Source organism: Drosophila ficusphila, unplaced genomic scaffold (assembly GCF_018152265.1).
Source record: "Drosophila ficusphila isolate 14025-0441.05 unplaced genomic scaffold, ASM1815226v1 contig_412, whole genome shotgun sequence".
Taxonomy (NCBI): domain Eukaryota; kingdom Metazoa; phylum Arthropoda; class Insecta; order Diptera; family Drosophilidae; genus Drosophila; species Drosophila ficusphila.
In genome coordinates this window covers 366,499-385,303 of record NW_025064326.1, presented here as the reverse complement: position 1 = coordinate 385,303, position 18,805 = coordinate 366,499, and the positions used below count along the sequence as shown (strand labels likewise).

General features: G+C 46.2%; 1 protein-coding gene across 2 annotated transcripts in view; it reads left to right on the top strand.

Moving 5' to 3' along the window:
* The first annotated feature begins 4,690 nt into the window (after positions 1-4,690).
* Positions 4,691-18,805, top strand: part of LOC108091511 (protein O-mannosyl-transferase TMTC2) — a 33,284-nt gene continuing 19,169 nt past the window's right edge. For both annotated transcript variants that reach the window (XR_001771401.1, XM_017190760.1), the window contains exons 1-2: positions 4,691-4,971; positions 11,384-11,731. Coding sequence is in view for 1 of the 2 variants with exons in the window: in XM_017190760.1 (XP_017046249.1) it covers positions 11,658-11,731 (74 nt within the window). In the remaining variant the exon portion in view is untranslated. The remainder of the gene's footprint in view (positions 4,972-11,383; positions 11,732-18,805) is intronic.

Sequence of the window (18,805 nt, the reverse complement as noted above, 5' to 3'; positions counted from 1 at the left end):
TCGACTTGGGGCTCCTTTAAGCTTGAAATTACTTGGCGGGCTCTCTTATTCCTCGATCCCGCGGGCAACACGAGATTCCGACGCTGGAAGTTAGTGCATGCCTCGCTGGCCACGGCATTAACCCTTGCTCCACCTTCACGTTTCCGTTTATTGTTGCCGCAGTTGGGCTCCCGGCAAGGAGGCTGTCCCAGCTCGTCAATTGCGTTATTGGAGCTTATTGACATTTTATATCCGCCGACTGACGAGCCGCGCTCCCCATCGCGAAAATTATTTAAGCAGCTGCAGGCGAGTTGGGCGGGAAACATGGGCAACAGCGGGGCGCCAGGACCAAGTAGTAAGGAGCAAGGAGCAAGGAGCAAGGAGCAGGGAGCAAGGACCAAGGAAACGTGGCTCCTGCTGGGCAGATTGGCGAGTTCGTGTTGGGTCGCCTTTGGCCTTTGTTGGTTTGTGTAAAATGAGCAGCAATGACAACGGCAGCGACAGTTCCAGCAGCCAAAAACAACAACGAGGGTTGTCAACTGACAATATAGAGTGCCATGCACTGGAAACCTTTCTGTGGCCCAATGTTTGTAACTTAAGTTGAAGGTTATCATTTAAAAACATTTGAATGGATGCCTTTTCAATAATCAAAGCTAATCTATCGAGCCCAATTACAAATACTTTGTGTAATCTCTACGACTTAAATCAGAACCACAGTAAGTTGTTGGTTGGTGTTGCTTGGGTAAGTTTCATTTCGCGCAGTGTACTGGTAGATGGAGGGCCGCTCCCCTGCAGATCGCATTGCATTCCATTCCATTCCGTGGCGAGTGTCATTTGCTAGCTGTTTGTTTGTCTGCTCCGCAGTTCTGTGTGTTCAATTTTTAATTATTTTGTAGTGAAGTGGCTCCAGCTTCGCCTGCTGCTGGGCAACGTGAGCCGTTCGAGTAGTTGTCAACTGGAGGAGGAAGGTGGAGGAGGATGAGGAGGAGGAGGAGGAGGTTGCCATCAGGAAGAGTCTCCAAAAATGCGCTGAATCTCGCGGGCTGTTCGGCAAACTCAACACACTTGTTGCGGCCGCGTCTGATTGCCAGCATGCGCAGTGGCGCTTTCAAAGGCCGAATCCACCACCGATGGCCAATGGCTGAGTCGGCGGCCACAGAGCGACAAGTTCCACAGCTTCCAAAAGGGGGCAGGACGCACCCCCGAAGACGAAGGCCGAAGGACGAAGGACGAGGGACGAGTCTTATACGGACGAGGCGGTTGTCATTTGTTAATGCCACGCACGGAAGCAATTTCCACACGAAAGCGCATTCCTTGAGCCTTTAATGTACTTTTTGATGTTAACAAATTTTTCGAACATTTGTTGTTGACTGAGGAAACGGGAGGCGGCAGCTTCATGAACTGAATCCTAAGTTGGGCCACAGTTGATCTGCGGCTTTTGGTTCTGGTGTGAGTGATTAGAGTCACATAAACAAATTAATAAGTGGGCGACTCTTCCGACCTCCGACTTCCGCTTGCTGCGCCGGCGAATCCAATCAGGCGGCAAATTTCGAGTGCAATCAACACCTCGCCACAGTTATAAATCGAGCAATTTTCCAGTTCGGAAGATTTATGAGCCGCCGTCGCAGTGTAAATTGTGGCCAGAAGGAAGTCGAACAAGCTGCCAAGTCTATGGGCCAATAGCTCGACCCTTTAGCCATCTGACAGGCAATCCGAGCTAGCAGACAGGCGGACTGGCGGACAGGCGGACAGGCGGACGGACCCACGTGTGGACTTCATGGGCTTCACTGCACTTCGGCACTCACTTGCTGCGGCCGCAATTTCTTGAGCAAATTGAAATTCTTGTGGCCGTTTCCGTTTCCCGGGGACGAGCCCTATTAGCTGGTATAAATCTTGCCGGCTATCTGGGCAATCGGGCTAGCTTGCTTGTATGGGAAAATTTTTAATTAACAGCTAGTGGTGCAGGAAGCAGGGCAATGAATCCCGCCAGACATTGTGTGGCAATTGCGCTTTACTTTGGACTTCAGAAGGGACACCATACGTGCCTTAAACCACCTCTGAATGTTGCCTGTTGCAAACAACATTGTGGAAACAATGAAGGCCCTTCCAATGCCGAACAAACTAATACCACTGTTTTCTTTTGGTCGCTTGTTTTCTTACTTGCAAATATAACGTGCGATAGTGATTTCTAGGCAGAGTGGAAAAGTATATGGGTCAAATGGTGCCTCCCACCGGAACCTCCTTTCGAGGCAGTGTGCACAGTGAGTGTGCTGGGGGCAGCTCCTGCCTGCAGTGGCCGAGGATTTGTTTGTTTATTTGCCTGCCACAATGCACTTGACTGCAAGCTGGCATCTTGGCGTCCGGAAGGCCCTGGCTTGTCTGTTTTCCCTGTTTGTTTTTGCGCCAAGTGGCCAGCAGTTGTGTGTCTCTCGGGCCGTGTTTGGTGGACAAATAAAACGCAGTTATGCAAATGACGGAGTCCCTCCCTCGAGGGAGGACCTCTGCCCTGCACACTGCTCATAAATTCAGGCACTTGCCGCCGAATTCAATTTTCCGCGCAATTGAAGGGCTCACATTACTCAGGGCGGAGTTCGCGCACGATCGCTGGCTGCACACATTTAAAAAGAAAAACAATTGCCAATAACCATTGCAATTTTTCGCCGGAGGGGCAAAGACAACGAAACGTTCAAAAGCAAATAAATGCAGACACGAGCTGGAAGTTGGGAGCAGAGAACAAACAGCAGCGAACCGCAAGACGGAAACGGAAACGCGTCACACAATGTCGAGCTCGCACTCGTCCTGCAGGGAGAACCTACCTCCCCTTCCCTTCCCTACCCCCTCCTGCCGCCCTTTATTTGCCATTAGATATTTATTTCTGCGGATGTTTGCTGTGTCTGTGTTGCCTGTGTGAGAGCGCGCACATATTTGCACATGTTTCGCATTTGTATTCCATGCGTTATTGAGCTGAAAATTGATGCACATTACTTACTCTATTGAATTACACATTAGCCCCGACTCGACTGGCGGGGCAACTGTAAGTGCACCGGAAAAAACATCGATCCTCTTGTAGCCTTGACACAATTACTCAACACCCCGAATCCACTAAGGAAATAGTATATCGAGATATCTAGTCAAGTGCCTTAAGACGACGTTGTGCTTTTCACAGCAATCTTTTGGGAACTTTCCAAATGCGAAACTTCAGATGAAAGGTATTTCTGTCTGAGGATTACTGTGATCTTCGAAAATACATCAAAAGCGCTCACAGGGAAGCCTGTTAGTTTCTCTTCGTGCAGACTTTCAGTCGGAACTAAATTCCTGATGCTTTGGCCGCATCTTTGCTCCGCTCGTTGGCCAATAAATAATTTAAAAATAACAAAATAACAAACTGAAACAAAGGACATGCCGCCAAAGTGCGCCAGAGCAAAATCAACGTCCTCCCGGCGATGCAACCATCGATAGACCCCGTTTTCCACCCCTCCGCATCTTGCATTGAATTATGCATGTGGGTAAGTATGTGACCACCACCCCCTGCGAAGGGACCATAAATTGTACAACTAAATACAATTTATTTCTCGTCGTCGCTGGTGACCCGTGTGTTTTATACGAACCCCACCCCTTTCCTTCCCCCTCCCCTCCTCCCTTGATCCCACTGGGTTATTTATGCGCTGCTCTCCGAGTTTTTCCTTGCCCATGCAGTTGTTTTTCCTCCGACTCCAGTACTACGTCTTCGATACAATATTTATGTGGTTTAAAATAGTTTTGGAAGTAGTGTGTGATACTTGATAGCGTTTTTAAATCACCTCGCGGAGTACCTCGGGAGGGACCAAGGCTTCAGTGACGTGATTTCTTATTTGAAAGTTAACAAAAAGATTTTCAAAGTTCCCATGAGCCCAAAGCCTTAAACATCTTCCGTTGGAAATTAATTTGCAACTTTCAATGGGAATTGTAACATGTTAATTTTGTAACATCTATGTTAGTTTTGAAATTTATGTAAAGCGTACACCCATGCACTGTAAGCACCAAAAATTTTACCCGTTTCGGCATTCAAAGTGTTCTACTGTTAGCGCAGTCCCCTCAATGTAATCAACATATAACAGAGGTCTGCAGTTAACATACTGGTAATGTCTAACAGAGGTCTGTTACAATCTGTTATATTCAGACTGGGGTGGAAAATGAGAGCTACAGTTTATGGCAAGCGAACCCCTTCTGTTAGTCAACAGCAAATGTTGACAGAGAATGTTCTGACTTCAGTAAATGATTTGTTTACAAGAATATTTAAACATTTTGTGGTATATTTATTTTTGGGAGAGCACCAAGAATGTTAAAGTGTGCATACATAATTTTCAAATTCACTTTTGGGTTCTACATGCAGGACTTGAACGTATTGTTCTTCCTCCCAGAAGTCATTCCAAATCCTTAAATAATATTCTGGTGAGATTTAACCTTGTGCATTTTACCTATTTCAACTGCTCTTGTCGCTCGTTTTCGCCGAGTAATTAAACTCTGACTGGCTAACAGAAAACTGTTGCATTCGTCGTGCCAGCCACTCGAAAAGTAACCATTAACTGCGACTGGCAACAACTCAATCGCACTGGCCCGAAGTCCTGCCAGAGTCCTTCTGCGTCCTGTGAAAACTCACCACTTGGCGGTCGGAGCTCCTCGCGTATATAACAACGAGTGCGCCAACTGGCTGACTCCAGTCTTCGTTTTGCCTCCGAGTCGTGCGGTCAGCAGCTGAACCCCGACACTAGACCTGGCCAACAAAATAAGGCAAGAGCTGCCTCGGCCGCGATGTGGCTCAAGTCACTCTAACTCCGATTCGAGCAGAGCTCCAGAGACACAGCTGCGGGAAAGCAAAGGACACCGGTGGGTCACGGTTTCAGTCCGCACGGAGTCGGCTTAAAGTAGGGCTCTTAAAGCTACGGAATTCGTGCGCTCGTTTCCGTTTTTGTTTTCGTGTCGCCGCGTGTGTGTGTATGTGCCAGTGTGTGGGTGAGTGTGTCGCTGTGTGCGTGCCATTGTCGCCGCTCTCCGGGCGAAATCGGGATACATTTCCGTAGTCGTAGCCGTAGCCGTAGCCGTTGCCGTACTGCTGCAGAAGTAGCAGCTCGAGTGACACACACAGCAGGCAAGTGGAAAACCCGCAGAACCCGATAAACCCTCGGAAAAACCAAGAAAACGCCAAGATGGAAGGGCGGGGAAAGTGCGGGCGGGCGGACGATTTCTGCGGTCGCAGCTTTTGACTTTCTGCGGCATGAAGTGCATTTCGTGCACTGTCTCCCGCTGCAAGTCAGTGTGCTACTCCCACTTGTTTGCAACTTTCCCCGACTTTTCATGTTTTTCTTCATTCAGAGCTGCAGCAATGTGTGCTTACTAGCTCTCCATCTCTCGAGTTTATCCGCCTCGAAAATTGCGACAGCTTTAATGTTTCCTTCTGTGAGCCTTGCGAGCTCCAGTATTTTGTCTCCTTTCCCAGTTTTCTTGTAACAGTCTCATCTTCTACGATACACAGCCTTCCATAGCGCTGCTTAAAAGCTAACTTGACAATCGCATTTGAGCAGACCTCACTAAACGTATTTTATTTTTGAAATTCCGAGAAACCGCTCTTTTCACTTGCTTTATTTTAAACCTTTCAATATACGCACATAAACAGGAGTGCGCTCCATGGAAAATATTTCCATCACGCTTCAAGTGTGCGCCGGTTTAGGGAATTTCCCATGCAAATGCCTCACAATTGAAATTAGGTTTACTGCCTTCCTGCCCGCGAATCCCTGAAATGGTGAAATGGGTTAAGGTTAACAAAAAACAGTGGACGGGGTCGGATTGTGTTATTGTTTTGCCAGGCTTTCTAGGCGGCACTCTGAGCCAACTTCCGTTTTGATTGCTTATGCCAGATGAGCGGATCTGAGGTCTGCCATATGCGCGAGCCGCGAAACTTTTGAATTTCTAAGTGGCAACTCGTGTTGCCCCGCATCCTGACCCAAAGTCAGCCAGAGAGAAAGCTAAATACAGGCAAAACTTTTTACAACGGCTTTGCTACTTGGCCAGTCAATTTTGTTTACTCATTTTAATACTTAAAAATGTATTTGGATTTATTTGTAAATAAAATCAGTAATGAAGGGAAGTGTTCCCAATATTTTTATTACGAGCTTGGATGAAAATGGTTGTTCGATGTTGAATCACAAAGTTTTCAAGTTGTCGCCCATCTTCTGATTTGAGCAATTATGTGAGTGTGCGGACACTGTTGAAATGCAAATTAGTTTGCTGGCAATAAATAAAGTGAAGTGAATAAGTGCGGCTGCAGAGGAATTACTGTGTGGGTTTGGCTTTTGGGTTGAGGAATTCAATTAGCTGGACTCCCTCCTTTTGTGAAGTGCAAAGTTTTTGCTTAGAAACTCCCAGCAAACTTTTTTGGTCTGAAAATTCCCATAAATAAATTATTTTTGTGTAATTCGTTTTAGAAATAATTAAGCAAAAGCTTGGCCAACTGAGAGACTATGGGAAAAAAAAATCTAAATCCATTTTGCGGCCATTAGCTCATCTATTTCTGTCTGAGATTAAAATGTAATGAGATTGTGGTTTTAAAATCCTGATTTACAAATCGAGTCTTAGTAATTTTAAATTCTGTGACAAAAACTTCAAGCAATTTTGATTACTCCCAAAACCTAATCCAATCGCAAAGCATTCCTCTGCGGCCAAAAGCAATCTTAATTTAAGCTTTCGTTTCGGGTTGTTCAGAGCTGGAAATGCTTTCATTGGATTTACTCGAATTTCTCCCCAGCTTCAGCTCAAGCAGCTAATGTGGCTCAATTAGTAGAATAATTTCGAATTTAAGTGCAACATTTGCTGGGGCTTTCCATCGATTTCTGCTCTGGTTTCAATTTGCGCACGAAAATACGGCTGGGATTGTTAAATGTGGAGGCGGCAAGTTCAATAGAACTTTCGATTTTGGAACAGTTTACGGACCAGTTGGGAGGAAGCAGGAATTGCAAGTAGGGAGCATCGTCAGCTCATTCGAAGTTGCTTGGTGGTAGTAAAAGAGCAACTTTGTCTGCAGCTGCAGTAAATATGCAAACTCCTGCTCCTGCTCCTTCTAACCTTGGCAGTTTCCCAGTACCAGTGTGGTTATACTCTCGCCCTTATCCCCACGAGCACTTGCACTGGGGAAAAAGGATCCAACTCCAATATACGCACCAAAAGCCAGTCAGATTGCATCTATCTTAAACACGTTTAACAATGCAACTTGCTCGAACTGGCATATTAATACGTTCTTCTATACAAAACTATTTCCCCGGTATTCTAGATAGAAAGATAGGTAGGCAGATAGCTTGATTTCTACTTTCCAACCAGAGAGTGTTTTAGGTAAAGGCAGATGACCATTTTTGCTGAGATCAGGCTGGTTTCTCTTTGTGCAGCCTCGTTTTCGGTGGCACGAGAGGGGCAGCAGCTACAGCAGCTGTTGTTCTTGCCCAACTTTCCGTTCACACACGCCCAGACACCCGTTTTAACCCTTTCCTGACCATCAGGCACCCGCATCGCCCGAGTTTCAAGTGTGCTCGGGATCTGCGCGTTATGCAAAACTAACTTTTTCCATTATTTTCTGTGTGCTCCCGCCGCTGCTGCCACTGCTGCTGCTGCTGCTTTGCTTCTGGTGCTGCTTGTGGTTTTTATTTATGGTCTATTTTTGTTTTCATTTTTTTTGGTTAGTTACCCCAGGCCCCGCCATGTAAATAAAAGCCAACTGCAAAGTTTTGACAACGCTTCTCTGGGCTGCGCAGCAGCCGATGCCGCCTCCGAAAATTGGGTCGGCAAAAGCGAAATTTATGTCGCAGCCGCGTGCAAAGTGACAGCGAACAAATTGCCGCGACGCAGACACTGAAACACAGGCAACACGGCCAACACACACACACACACATACACACAGATCCACATTGTGCACAACAAGCCATGTAAAACGCTAGCGAAAGTTTCCAAGCCGAGTGCTAATCAAGAGACAAGCAAAGGGGAACGAACAGAGCCGGAAAATCGGGGCTCGAGTGCAGCTAATTTTTCGGATTTCCTTGGGATGCACTCCCGAAAATCTCCTCCGAAATGCGGCCGAAATTTCGCAAAAGTTTTTAAAGCAACTTTGAATTATTGATAAAATACTAGAACAGTACGGGAGTGTGTGAGAGATTTTCAGAGTTCACCCCGCAGACACTTTTAGCATACACTGGGCAAACTTATTTCCAACTCGCATGCACACAACTTATTTGATGCACTTCACTTCGTTCCTAGAGACAAATCCTGGGACTGCAACTGGGGAGCAGGGAACAAGGCAGCGAGACGACATTGATAAATGTTATTTTGGCAACTTTTTTGGTTGGGAGCGAGCAAACAAAGGGGAAGCTCCAACCCACAACACAGAAATGCAATCAAACGAGAAAAGCAAATACAGGAGCTCTCCGAGAACCAGATCCAAATCAAAATGCTTTTATTCGACACAAATGGGAACTCCTTAAAGGTCATAAAGGCGGGAAAATCTGAAATAGTTTGCACCGGAGTAAATCAGCTTTAAATTTCCTAAAATCGAAGAACTTACTCTCGATTATGGTTCAGTTAGGGCTGGTCGACCGACGAAGGTAGTTTATAGCCAATTTAAGTAGCAATCGACCTACTGGTTTTCTTTCTCGGATGCTTATCGTTATAGCAATTAAAAAAACATACTTATACTTTATTACGTAAGATCGCGCGAGTTGCCTCAAAGTAATCAGCTACAATTGTTGACCCCAGAGCCCCGAGACCTAGAAAACGAAATGGAAAATTCAAATTGGAATCCATCTGACGCATTGGCGCCGGCAAAGTTCAGGCTTCTAATTAAATTGGGTGCAGCCCCAACACCAGTTATTAAGAACATATTAAAACGGCTTCACGAGGCAGAGGAGCAGCGGGGCACGAGGAGTTAAGCGCAAGCAGTTACCAGCATTTGTTGCTGTTTGTCGCAAAGTTTGCCCAGCCGCCGCAGAATGAAAGTCCATGGTGCCGAACCCCCTTCCGTTCCTTGTTTGCCCCCAAAACTTTGCCGCCGACTCTCGGCCATTGTGTGCCAGTGTTCTTGGCCAGCTGCAGTCTGCAGATTCCACTCTGTGATTGTCTGAGCGCCGCTCCTTAATTTGCTGGCCAACTTTGTCTAATCAGTGTGCAGCTGCTGGCAGGCTTCCCCCAGATTGCGTATACGCGTCGTTGGCCCCGTTTCCGAAATCTTGCGCTTGAGAAGGAGCAAGTTCACAGAGCTGAAGACCGGCCACTCGAGCCATTGGACTGGCCGAAATTAAATCACGGTCGGGTTACGGCGACACTTTGTATTACTAACTCCATACTTCTAACCTTGTGGTTAATAGCAATCGCGTGGCGTATGTGTGATGTGTGTTATTTCAAGTATTGCTAAGGGTCGGGTCGCCGGAGAAATAACACCGGAGTAAGCTAATAACATTCCACTTCAATGGGGCTGTCTGCCCAGCCATTTGTCGAAATGTCGACCAGCAACCAAACGGAGCAGATGTCAAGCTGTCACAGGACAGACGAACCAGAGGACGAGGACAGGGTGCTCCAAGGGTCGTGTGTCAATGGCTGGCACTCCAGCTGCATTGTGGGAAAAACTGCAGCTGACTCGGTAAAAATTACCGGGGAAAACGAACCGAAAACGTTAATAGAAAAGCAGCCAGGTCGGCAGGAGGGCAGGTTGGCCGGCGGGGAGCCGTGGAAATCACTCAATTGGACGGCTAACTGACAGTCACACATTATCAAATATTAATGGCGGGGAGACGAGGTGGGTCACCGGCTCATTGAAACTGTTTGGGTTGGAGGGGCGAAAGCGAACTTTGACACCAACGCCCCTCAAAGTCACGGGAAAATTCAGGGGCTGCGGGGTCACCCTCAAATTTTCAAATTTTACAACATTTGCCGAACATCTGGTCCAAGGGAAAGGCCCGGTACACATGACTAGCTATAAACGGCAGGCGCCGCGTCACACAAACTGAAAGGCTCATTTATAATTCAGCAAAGTAAAACATTGAAGTAATGAAATTACACCAGAAGAATTTGTCGACGTCGGCCAGACAACATTTGCATGGCAAATGGAAATATGAGCGGGGAATAAATAAAAATTTAATGAAAGCACGTATACGCAGCATGCGCCCGGCTTTGCATGCGTGAGGCAGTTTGACAAAAAATTTGTGTTAGTCAGTCCTCCTGGCGGCCCGGGAAAACGCAAATAATTGAATTTCTGTCAACGAAATTAAATTACGACGGGCCTAAGCGTCCGCCCTTTAAAGCCCTTTAAGTTGCAGCCATAATGCATTTTAAATTGCGCATAATTAAAATAAATGCAACAAATGATTTAAATTTATTATAATGCCAGCAAAAACACTGCAGTCCGACAACAAAGCAGGCCGACAAAGGTGAGCATGCTATGTACGGCGCGAACATATATCCGTCCGTCCGTCCGTCCGACCGTATGCGCCGGGATGAATGGCAGATATATACAATAAAAGTTAATGACAATGCATAAAAGTTCATTACTGCCAGACACACAAACAACGGGTAATTCAACCGACTCGGAATGGGAAAGATATTCCGCAATTGTGCACTGCGAGGAGGCGGGACTGCAAAGATGGGACAATGGGACAATGGGGCGAAGGGACGATGGGACGATGGGGAATCCCGAATCAGACACGTTCAGATGTAATATATAGCCCAGGCCATTACAAAACCACCTTATCTATTTACCCGCCCCGCCGCAGGAGCGGAGGAAAATAATAACAAAACGACAGCCATCAAAGGACACGGCAGTTACACAACAACTGACCACTAATTAACCTAATTTCTAGCCCGGCAATCACAATGAAAAAGCGAGCGTAGGTGGAACCAATCCAATTCCGTCCATACTCAATACCCGGTTATGTCGGACAGATGGGACGATAAACCGCCGACAGAGCCGGCCAAACAAATGGAAACCAATGAGGCCGTTTATTTTTATGTTGATTATTTCGAATTTCCCGTTTTTTCGGTAATTATTTATGCCACCCGCTGGCCGGCTCAGGAAATTATTTCGATATTAATTCAAACAAAACTTTCAATAATCCGTAATTATCGACGAATGTAGATCAAATAATCACGTTTTAGTCGCCGCGCTACAGCAACAACAGAAATTAATTAGGGAAAAACAAAATGGGAATTATTTGCCATGACACGAGGACCTCCGCATCCTGTCCACGCGTTTGTAATTGGCCCGAAATCGCCGGCTGTCATCGGTATAAATTGCACAGTTTTTCCGACGTGCGCTGTTTGTTGTATTATATATAGTTATGCTCTGCAATTAAATATATCCCTTGACTAACTTGGCTATTGATTTTTTCACTTGCAGCCGGCACTCCCGCTCCTGCTACGAGCTGAAGGCGAATACAGCTCGCTGGATCGGCCGGAGCAAACAAAGCCACCCAACACCCATGTGTTGTGTGCCCGAAATAAAATCACATAAAATGCGACCAAATCTGCAGCATGCATTAAACAAGAGCCTGGCAAACAACGAGCTCCTCGCATACATACAATATTCAAACTAAGTGGGCGCCCAAGTCCGGCAATTCATAAGGAAGCTCTGATAAGTCCTGCTCTGGTCCTTCGCACCGGATCCTGGAGAGATGCCGTCGATGGAGCCCTGGCTGGGGGGTGATTCCTGGCTGGGGATGCTGCGGCTCCGGCTGCATAAATCAAAGTGAGTTGCACTGCCCCTATCTTGTTATTTGCTCTTCGGTTCGGTTGGGTTCGGTCCGCTCGGTGAGAAATCAAATTAATTTCAAACTTGTTAGACTTGTCCGGTGGTGCGTTATTCTCCGGTCGAGTTTGGCGCAAGTTTGCCATTAAATTGCCACACGCACAACAAAAGAAGCCCGCAATAATAAAAGTCTCCATTGCGAAGTTATTTCTGTTGCGGCGCTATTTATAATTTTCATCGGAGGAATCCTGACGAGGGTTGCCACTTCGCAGAACGGAATTTAAAACAAGTGACCAGAAAGGTCGATTCGGGGTACCCGAAAATATATCCCCCTCGGAGGGGGCACTTTTGCTACCATCGATTTGCTCCGAGAGCCCGAGAGCGCTTTAATGGAAAGCCCTCTCGGCTGAATGTTATAATTAGGAATGTTTCTGGGGCACATGCGACTCCGGGGAAGTGGCTGTCAAAAATTTCATAAATGAAAAGCCATAAAAGTGCGACCGACCCGAAAAATCAATGCTGCCACAGCTGCGCTCGCCTCGCCCTGTTCTCTAAGCCAGGAGTACATGACCAGCATCAATAAGTTGGCCCGCACACAAGCTTCGGGACAAACAGCTGGTCCTGTTCCTCGAATTCCTGAATTTATTGACACCCACACACACCGTCCATCGATAATCACTGCGGAAACGTGCTACGAGAATCCTGCAGGAGTGGAGAGCTCGAAATGGACGCAGTGCAAATTCGAGGTTAATGCACAAATAAATCTGCCACAAATTGTTAGCCATCAGAAACCACGTCCCTGTTGCAGGCCAAAGGAACCTCTGAGGGAGCTAAGGAGTTCCATGGCATTAAAATAATAATTATTAACGCGTAACTGCGTCGCAATCAACAACATTTTATCTGGCGATGCCAAGCAGTTTCAAACTTTTGCGGCAGAGTTTGCGTCTCACTTTCGGGTTTCGGTTGCCTTCACTTGAGTTTTTGTGTTGTGTCGATATCGTGAGCCTGCTAACTTCCGATTTCCGGCGTGCGCCGTGATTGCGCGCCGCTTATTTCCTGCGGGGCGGCGCCACCGAGGACCACAAGGACACTCCCAGTCCTCCTGCCTGCGAGCGCCGCCTTGACTTCTGATAAACTTATTATACACTCTTTAAAGGCGGGCTGCTCAGGGATGGGCCAATGGGTTGGTTTTCCATAAAAAGTAGTAAAGTATTTTGGGGTGCTGAAGATGAGGGGATGGCTCTTGCTTTTACTAATTAGATCGTGTTCTATACTTTATAAATATTTTGTGTTCTTAGCTTAGAACTAAATCTTAAAAAATATCTCCAGTTTCTTTAAAAAATAAACCTCTGCTGGGAAGCAAATTGACTATATGGGTGCCCAAAAATTTGATCAGTCCTAACTGGCGGGGTCTAGGTGTGGGCGCAAATGGGTTAAGGGTATGGAAACCTTTCCCCCTCCGCCTTCCCTGTCTGCGGGCATCAATGTCAGTGATTTATCACAAGGCACAACGCACATAAATAAACACCAGCAGACATCGGAGACGGAGTAGGATTTGCTGATACTTTTCTCTCCGGGCTCCCCTCCTCTCCTCTTCTCTCCCCTCACCTCTTCGGGGGTATTTTTTGACAGTGCGTTGCTTTACGCATCACTAGACTTATCTCGGGTCCCCAGTCGGGGCCCCACTCCCCCGGTTTCCTTTTCATTTGACGCTTTGTGCACTTGACTTCGGAGTCTCCTCCGCTGGCTTCCATTTGCTGCCTCTAACGACCCTCATTGTTTGATTTTCGCAGGCGCTCCGCTCGCCCGCCATATCTTCGGTATCGGGCGAAGACCACCTCCCCCCTCCTCCGCATCCTTCATCCAACCGTCTTCTGGCGTAATGGCGGAGCCGAAGCGACATTATTTTCACTTTATTGAAAACTTGTAGCCGGAATTGATTTTCTGCGTCTCCTGGCGGCGGCGGCACATTCCAAACGCCCCGGGAATTGACATTCCCGCCCTTAGGAAACCCACACACCCGCAGCTTTGTCTTCTGGCAAATTTATTTCGCATTTAGTTGAATACTTTTCTGCTTTCGGCTTGGAAATTCCGCATACATTTATTTTAAAGACTGTAATTTCGTTTTATTCTCATGCTAATGTGCCTCCGACTTGCATTTTTGCAGGGGTTTGGTCGGCGGGTTATTAAGTATTTATTTGCGCACATTCCGGTGCTAATGTGCTTTTTTTCATGGGCGCGATGAAAGTGCAATTTTCCACTGGCATGCGAAAGCCAATTTTAGCCGGAATGTTCAGCTAATTGTTTCTGCAACTCACTCATTTCAGTTTCATATCAGTGCACGGTCAAAAAACTATTCGCAGTTTTTGCTGAAAAACAGCAAATTCGCACATCACAAAACTCACTTTCAATGAATTAATATAGATGTGTTGTCACTGCCGATTTAATCCATTAATTTCTTTTACACCCTTCGACATAAATGGGGACTTATCAGTTATTTTTGGGTGATTATCAGCTTTATTTTTGATAATAGGGGAGTGCGACAAGGTAGCCCACGGGTGTTATCATTTCGCCGTTCTTAGTCGCTTCAGTTATCTCTTTAGAATATTTTATTTAAATTCTGGCTAGCCAAACCCGGACTATCCGCACTGGACCCTGCGAGCTGAACAATAAAAGCAATCAGTGCTTAAAAATCAAATTCAATTTGCGCATATTCAGCATTTTTCCATTGTGCTTTTCTTTTTGTTTCTGTTTCGTTTTCGTTTTTGTTTATTGTTTTTGCTTTTGTTTTCGTTTTTATTTGCCATCCTTGTTGTTCTCATGCCGCAGCAAGTGCATATTTTTTTCAAAAATTTAAACAAAAAAGGGAACGAAAAACATGAACGCCATGCGAGACAGCAGAACAGTTTGCCAAGGCCGCTCGGCGCCGAAGAGGAGAAAATGAAGTACTGGCAAATCATAAATATTCCCTGAATCAACAGAATATGATGAAAATCCATAAATCATTGTGGGGGCGGCATTGGGGCTGAGTCGGAGCTGCTGAGGGGTTAGCGAGTGGGCTTCAAGCAAGGATTTCAAATGCAAATCAACTGTGTCAAAAACTTTCGCTGCCAAGTGCTCAACGGTAGAGGCAACTTTCTTCTGCTCGCCGCCTTTTCTCCGAGAACTGAGACTGCCACGCCCACTTGGGGCAAGGCAAACAAATAATGAAGATGAATGCAAACAGTAAAACACCAGGCAAATAACAGAAGAGTTCTGCAGAGAGGGAGAGCGTAGTGTGATGATGATGCCGGGGAACTGTACAAAATTTAAGCAAGCAATGGACGTAGCGGAACGGTGGGGGCGAAGGGGGGCGATGGGGGGTGAAAGGGGGTAAGGGGGTGCCGGCAATGGGGTTCCACTTGAGTGCGAAAAAAGCGGCTTTTGTTTCGTTTTAATGCGATAATTTCATGCGCAAGAATTTAATGGAAAATTATTTCAGCTATTTTCATAAAATCCTTCGCTTCGGCATTTCTGCTTCCTGCCAAGCCGGCAAAAGTTCGAAAAGGGAGAAGGAAACTTATGCCGAGCACTGTGCCTGGTTTTGAGGATGCAGCAGAACAATGCACAGCAGTTTGCATAGTTCCCTTTTGGCTATTTGTTCTTCACATGAAATCGGAACTTGCATATTTACTAACCTTTTTTTTTAGGGGTACTTTAAAACTCCGCTTCTTCTTGAGCAACTATACAATTTCAGCCACTAAAAAGTGCTTACTTGAGAAAACAATTTTTTGGTCCAATCTTAAGCTTAAAGAAAAGATGAAACTTTGTTGCAGTTTCAATGGGATTCGCCGCACAGCAAGGACACTGTGCCAGGGAGGACAACGAAAATTGCGGTACCTAAAATTCTGAAATAACTGCAGAAGAAGCAGGAAACAGAGAAAATGGCCACGAATGAGGCGCGAATTTGCTGCAGGTAAAGCCCTAAAATGAAATTTAATTGTCTGCTGTGATTTTGGCCAGCACCTGAACCGTAAAATTAAACGTTGGCCGACTGGAATCAGGGTCCGAATCCTGCCCAGCTGGGCGGAACCCAAATGTTGGCCAGGAGAACTTGTTGCTTCTGTCGATTGAAAGGTAAAACTGGCATGCCTTTTGCACGTGGTTTTCGGGAGCTGACTTAAAGTGTTCGGGCTGAATCATAATTGTGAGCACGTACGGGCAGGAATATAAAACGAAATAAGGCGAATTCCCCTCCCACCCCTCTTCTCCTATTTTGGGGAGGTGTCAACGCCCAAGGCTCGGGATGAGCGGACACAGAGGCTTTTCGCTCATAAAACTTGAAATTGAAAAACTTTTACTTTAAACTAGAATCCTACGCATTGTTGTGTCTACGGCTGTGTGCGAACAATTGAGACAAGGGGCGGGAAGGAGAAAGGGCAGTGCTGAGTCGAAAGTCGAAACACTTTCGCCTGATTACAAACGCGCAAATGATGCGTGTCTAATGCGAGCGAAGGCCAACGGAAGCCCCGAACAAAGGCGCACGACTTACCGCATTGGCAGGGGATTCAGACAAAAAGAATTTTTACATACGACGTACACTGAGAAAAACAAACGTATGTCTGAAATACGCAACATTTGTGTATGAAGGCTAAAAGGTGTTTTCGAGAGCGCGGTGCTCAATGCTTAGTTTTTGCAAGTAAATACTTAAAACCCTCTTTGTACATACGAATCGTTCCATTTCCCAAGTATTTCTCTGTGGTGTGCCACAAAATTGTCAAATTGTCTGTTTTGCGTTCTTTCGCAGTAACGTATGAGCGATGCCTAAAAGCAGGCAACATATTTTGGCAGGGGGAGGGCCTAAATACGCCGGAGACGGAATGGCAATTGGGAGCAGGACGGGAATGGAGCAGTGACAGACAGCCTCAAGCTGCTACCAAGAAAGCGGAGCCGGCAGAACCCCACTTTTTAATAAAATGAAGACTGGGTCTGGCAAGCGTTTAACATATGCCCCAGCTAGAGACGGGAATAGAGGGGGATAGCAACAGCGAGACAGAGAGAGGGAGAGAAAGAGAGAGCGAACGAAGCCCGACGACGGCTTGATATTAAGCGCACCAGAGATAAACACAGACAGCACTAAATTAATTCTGCTCAATTTGCATTAAAATATATGTGTGTGCGAGAGATTCCTTCTGCGAGCTGTGTCGGTGTGTGTTAGTTACATTTCCGTGGGTGTCCTTGTGTCTGTGCTTCTCTTCCGCTCTTCTACTTTATGTGCGTCACTGAAAGAAAAGTGTGTACGATATGGTGATACATTCTTTACAATCGAACAAGCTATATTAATAATTCCGATAAGGTAACGAATTAATATACTCTTAAGTGTAAACTAAAGATGAGCCAGTTATTCACAGTTCAAAAGTTTTCCGAGAAGGTAATAAAAAAAGGATAGAAGAAATGTTTTTTGTGTACTGTGCAGCTGTGTGTTAGTTTATTTAATTTTAAAGCCTGCAGGCTGAGCGACCAAACCTGCTTCCACTTCTGTTTCAGCTTCCTCTGCCCGCCCTCTTCTGCCCTGCCTCTTGGTCCCCCTGCAATCTGTGTGCCCGATGTGGTCGCACAGGTGAGCAAAAACTTTCGCACAGCTGCCTAATGACATTGTGGAGGGACTGCGTCTGTGGTCAGGTCTTCTGGCAGAAGCCAAAGCCAAAAGGAGGCGGCTGGCCGGGCGTAGGCGTGGGAGTGGGAGTGGGAGTGGAGTGGGCGGGGACAGCAGCTTTCAGCAACTGTCAGGACTGAAGAGCAGCCGCAATATTCGGGCTGTTCCGAGGGATTTATCTCCGGCAGGGCAGGAACAAATTGCCCCTACTCGCCAGACAACAAAGTATTAAAACATAAATGCCAACAATATCAAAACGGATGAACCGCAAAATTGTACGCCAAATACACACACACACATTTGCATACAGAAGGATAGAAATGAAAATACGTAGAAGTACAATATAGGGTAGAAATGAAGGACCAATATCATTAGTTATTTAAAGTATATTAGCTTAAAATATTTATTGTGCTTATACACACCAGTTCTCTGAGTTCTCAAAAAAGCATTTTAGCTGGGGCCTAAATTTAAAATACAATTCAACCAAGAGCAACGCTATTAACTCAACCGCAGTTGTTTGCTGAGAATACACGGATATACACCCAGAAGTATATGCAAACAAATTGTTACGCACTTTATGAAATGCCAAACCGAACGAGAAAGCCCGGCGGAGGCTGAATTTGTGGTCTCCGCCGCTTTGCTCTCCCCTAATTCGCCAGTTATTGTCTTTTACATCATCGCTTTACTTAGCATAAGTACAGACAGAAGCAATAACAAATTGCGGCCCCAAAAGCCTTTTCCCGGCAGGGGCTTACCTCAGAACCCTTGTCGGGGGTTGCGTCTGATATTCAAGCTTAGTTCTTGAGAAGAGATCCAAACATTAGCTAAGCTTTAAGGTTAAATTACGAATTCACTGATTACGGGGAAAAAGAATTCTTAATTTCTCCAAAGGCTTGAGGTGAAACCCCCCTGAAGGTTTGCCCCCGCCTCTGCTCGCTGAGTACTGTACTGTTGTTTCCGGCATTCCGTGCTGCGCCGCACGAAACCGCCTGACACCGCCAACGAAAGCAACTCCAACATCCAGTCCGAGCGCCTCTCCGCCACTGCTAACATTTATTTTTATTTTATGCACTCACACCCCCACGAAAGAATGCCCGGCACCCCTGGGTTCCTTGAGCTCCAAATAAGTATGCACAGCACGGGGCAGACTCCGATTCCACTGCCTTCCCGCTCCCAACTCCGAGTTAATATTATTGACTGCTTTCCTGGGATGTTCTTAGCCGCCCGCCCTCCTCCCACGCTTTCTTTTCTGCGTGTGCGTGAGCGTGCCAAAGCCAATATTTAGCTAATGGTCTTCATATTTTAAATATTGGAGAAAGGAAGTGGGGACAAAGCCACTGGCAAACTTTAAAGACTCCAGTGCGAAGAAGGGAAACCAAACACAATTCAGTGACGCAAAAAATGTGAGCGGGTGCGATACGAGAGTGTAAAATATTTAA